Below are 3,119 nucleotides of genomic sequence, written 5' to 3'. Positions count from 1 at the left end.
GTGTCATTGAAATAATGGTCCCCCCTTGCTGCAGCGGTGTCACTGTAATAAAGGTCCCCGCTCTAGCATACACTGCAGCAGTGTCGCTGCAATAACAATCCCCCCTTAGCATGCCCCGCAGCGGTGTCGCTGCAATAACAATCCCCCCTTAGCATGCCCTGCAGCGGTGTGGCTGCAATAACAATCCCCCCTTAGCATACCCCGCAGCGGTGTCGCTGCAATAACACTCCCCCCTTAGCATGCATTGCAGCGGTGTCGCTGCAATAACAATCCCCCCTTAGCATGCCCCGCAGCGGTGTCGCTGCAATAACAATCCCCCCTTAGCATGCCCCGCAGCGGTGTCGCTGCAATAACAATCCCCCCTTAGCATACCCTGCAGCGGTGTCGCTGCAATAACAATCCCCCCTTAGCATGCCCCCAGCGGTGTCGCTGCAATAACAATCCCCCCTTAGCATGCATTGCAGTGGTGTCGCTGCAATAACAATCCCCCCTTAGCATACCCCGCAGTGGTGTCACTGCAGTAACAATCCCCCTTAGCATACCCTGCAGCGGTGTCGCTGCAATAACAATCCCCCCTTAGCATGCCCCCAGCGGTGTCGCTGCAATAACAATCCCCCCTTAGCATGCATTGCAGTGGTGTCGCTGCAATAACAATCCCCCTTAGCATACCCGCAGCGGTGTCCCTGCAGTAACAATCCCCCTTAGCATACCCTGCAGCGGTGTCGCTGCAATAACAATCCCCCCTTAGCATGCCCCGCAGCGGTGTCGCTGCAATAATGGTTTCCCTGGATAGCGCTTGCTGCATGGGTGTCGCAGCAATAGCACTCCCTTAGCCCAGAGGCGGTAGCGTTAGTGGTTCCCCCATGACACTCTCTGGGGCAGTGTCACGGTTATAGCGCTCCCCGCCCCCTCCCGGGCAGAGCAGGTGCATTATCACTCCCCGCCTCACGTCTTCTCTCCCCCACCTCCAGGGCATGTACAGCTGCTGCACCAGCGAGGACCCCAAGCTGCCGGACCATCAGCAGCTGCCCATCCTGAACCACAGCTACCCCCCGCAACGCGGCGGGGCCGCGGCCTTGCCCAGTCCCCCCGCCCCGCCCCTGCCCTGCAGCAGCTTCCTGCCCCGGGACCGGCGCATCGTGGAGCGCTGGCGCCACGCCCGCAGCCCCAACTGCTACAAGGACCTGTACCCCCCGCCCGCCCCCTCGGAGCCCCCCAAAGCGCCCCCGCAGCGCCACGGCCTCCAGAACGCCTTCGCCGAGGGCTTCCACCGCTTCTACGGCCCCATCGAGCCCGAGGGGCTGTCGGACCACCTGGGGGCCGCCGGCGGGGCCCAGCCCAAGAAGCTGGGGCCCTGCCAGCTCTCCCCACCCGTCCGGAGCCTGGAGAATCCCCCGTCCTACTTCGCCATCGTGCGGGAGAAGGAGGGTCCCGACCCGGGCGCCTCGGCCTGGCAGAGGAAGTCGCTGCGGGGACTGTACGAAAGTTTCCAGGCGGGCAAGGCCGGGAGCCGGACGCCGGAGGCCAAGAAACACGGCGGCGGGGGGCTGGGCAGCGGCTACTCCGCCAAGGGCCCCTGCGAGGCGGAGTGCGGCCGGCCGGCCCAGGAGCCAGGCCGTTACGGCTACACCCGGCTCTCCTACGAAGACGAGCGCAGCCCGCCCCTGGGGGCGGCCCCCTGCGGGCGGGAGCGGCGCTACCGGCGCCCCGAGGAGCCGCGGGACAGCGAGAGCCAGCCCTTGCTGCGGCCCACCTGCCCGGCCGGCCGGTCCCACGTCTGCCGCAGCCGCGCCCGCCCGCCGCCCGCCGGCTTCCCCAGCCAGAGCCGCTACGTGGAGCTCTCGGACTCGGACTCGGAGCCGTGCGAGCGGGACGGGCCGTGCCCGGAGGCCTCCCCCCAGGCCGGGGCGCCCCCGGCCGACGGGCACAGCTGCTGGTACGCGGCCCCCGATTTCTTCTGCACCTACCCCTCCCGGGAGCCCCCGCTCTTCACCCCCCACAAGCCCGTGCGCTACTGGTCGGCCGACAAGCTGGCCCCCTGCCGCTCGTGCCACCGGCTCTGCCAGCACTGCGCCAGCCTGGAGCTGCTGCCCCCCCCGACCCCGCCCTGCCGCAAGGAGGCCCGGGGCTACTTCAGCCGCTCCGAGGAGCGTCTGGAGCGCTGGCTGGACTGGGAGCACCGCCTCTGCGGCCCCTACGGCTGCCTGGCGCCCCGGCACCACCACGGCCTCTACCGGCGCTGCCACCACCACCACTCCTGCGAGCTGGGCCCGGCCGGCTCCCTCCTGCACCCCACCTCCCGCAGCCTGGAGGACCTGAGCTCCTGCCACCTTGTGCGCTGCGGCCTGGCCCCCCACCGCCTCGGCTTCTCCCCGCCCGAGTGCCTCCCGCCCCGCCTGAGCCGCAGCGGGGAGCTCTTTGCCCGCCGCGGCTCCGCCCACTTCTCCAGCCTCGAGTCCGAGGTATGACCCAGCCACGGCCGCGGGGGGGCAGGCGACGTGGGAGCTGCGGTGGACCTGGGGGGGACGGGGCCACGGCGGCTGATGCCACGGAGGCCACCGCAGACCCGGGGGACGGTTTAGCTCCCGCCGGTGCCAAGGACCCACGGCGCGGCGGGGGGAGGGGGCGTCACACGTCACAGTCGCGATGCTGCCACGGGGGGCGGTGCCACGCCTGGTCCCACAGACCCACGGAGAGGCGGAGCCTGCCACGGACCCTGGAGAGAGAAGAGAGCCGGCCATTGGAACCGGGACGATGGTGGCCCCGGCCCCACGGATCCAGGCCGAGATGGACCCGGCTGTCGTGCCGCGGATCCGGACGCTGCAGAAGCGGGGGTGGGGGGTGGCCCTGCCACGTCGGGGGCGGCTGCCCCTAGTACCAGAAACCAGCGAGAGCCGGGGCAGGATCCATTGAGCGGGGGGTGATGTCCCCCCACCCACACCCCACAGTGCAGCCAGAGGGAGATGGGCTGGATCCATCCACCAGGGAGCTGGCGGGGGGGCGTTATCAGCCACATGGCCACGCTGTCCCCCCACCCCCCGGCCCTGGCTTGTCTCCAAAGGGCTCTTTCACTGCATCGGGGGGTACACGATCTGGGGCAGTGCCATCGCGAAGGTGGG

The 3,119-nt window shown here is 69.1% G+C and overlaps 1 protein-coding gene across 1 annotated transcript in view; it reads left to right on the top strand.

Moving 5' to 3' along the window:
• Nucleotides 1-2,468, top strand: part of GRIN2D (glutamate ionotropic receptor NMDA type subunit 2D) — a 15,567-nt gene extending 13,099 nt beyond the window's left edge. Inside the window, exon 12 of the mRNA XM_039510279.1 lies at nucleotides 972-2,468. Coding sequence (XP_039366213.1) covers nucleotides 972-2,468 — 1,497 coding nt within the window. The remainder of the gene's footprint in view (nucleotides 1-971) is intronic.
• The last annotated feature ends 651 nt before the right edge of the window (nucleotides 2,469-3,119 follow it).

Source organism: Mauremys reevesii, linkage group 22 (assembly GCF_016161935.1).
Source record: "Mauremys reevesii isolate NIE-2019 linkage group 22, ASM1616193v1, whole genome shotgun sequence".
Lineage (NCBI taxonomy): Eukaryota > Metazoa > Chordata > Testudines > Geoemydidae > Mauremys > Mauremys reevesii.
The sequence above is the reverse complement of the archived record's forward strand: the minus strand, read 5'-3'. Positions and strand labels throughout refer to the sequence as shown.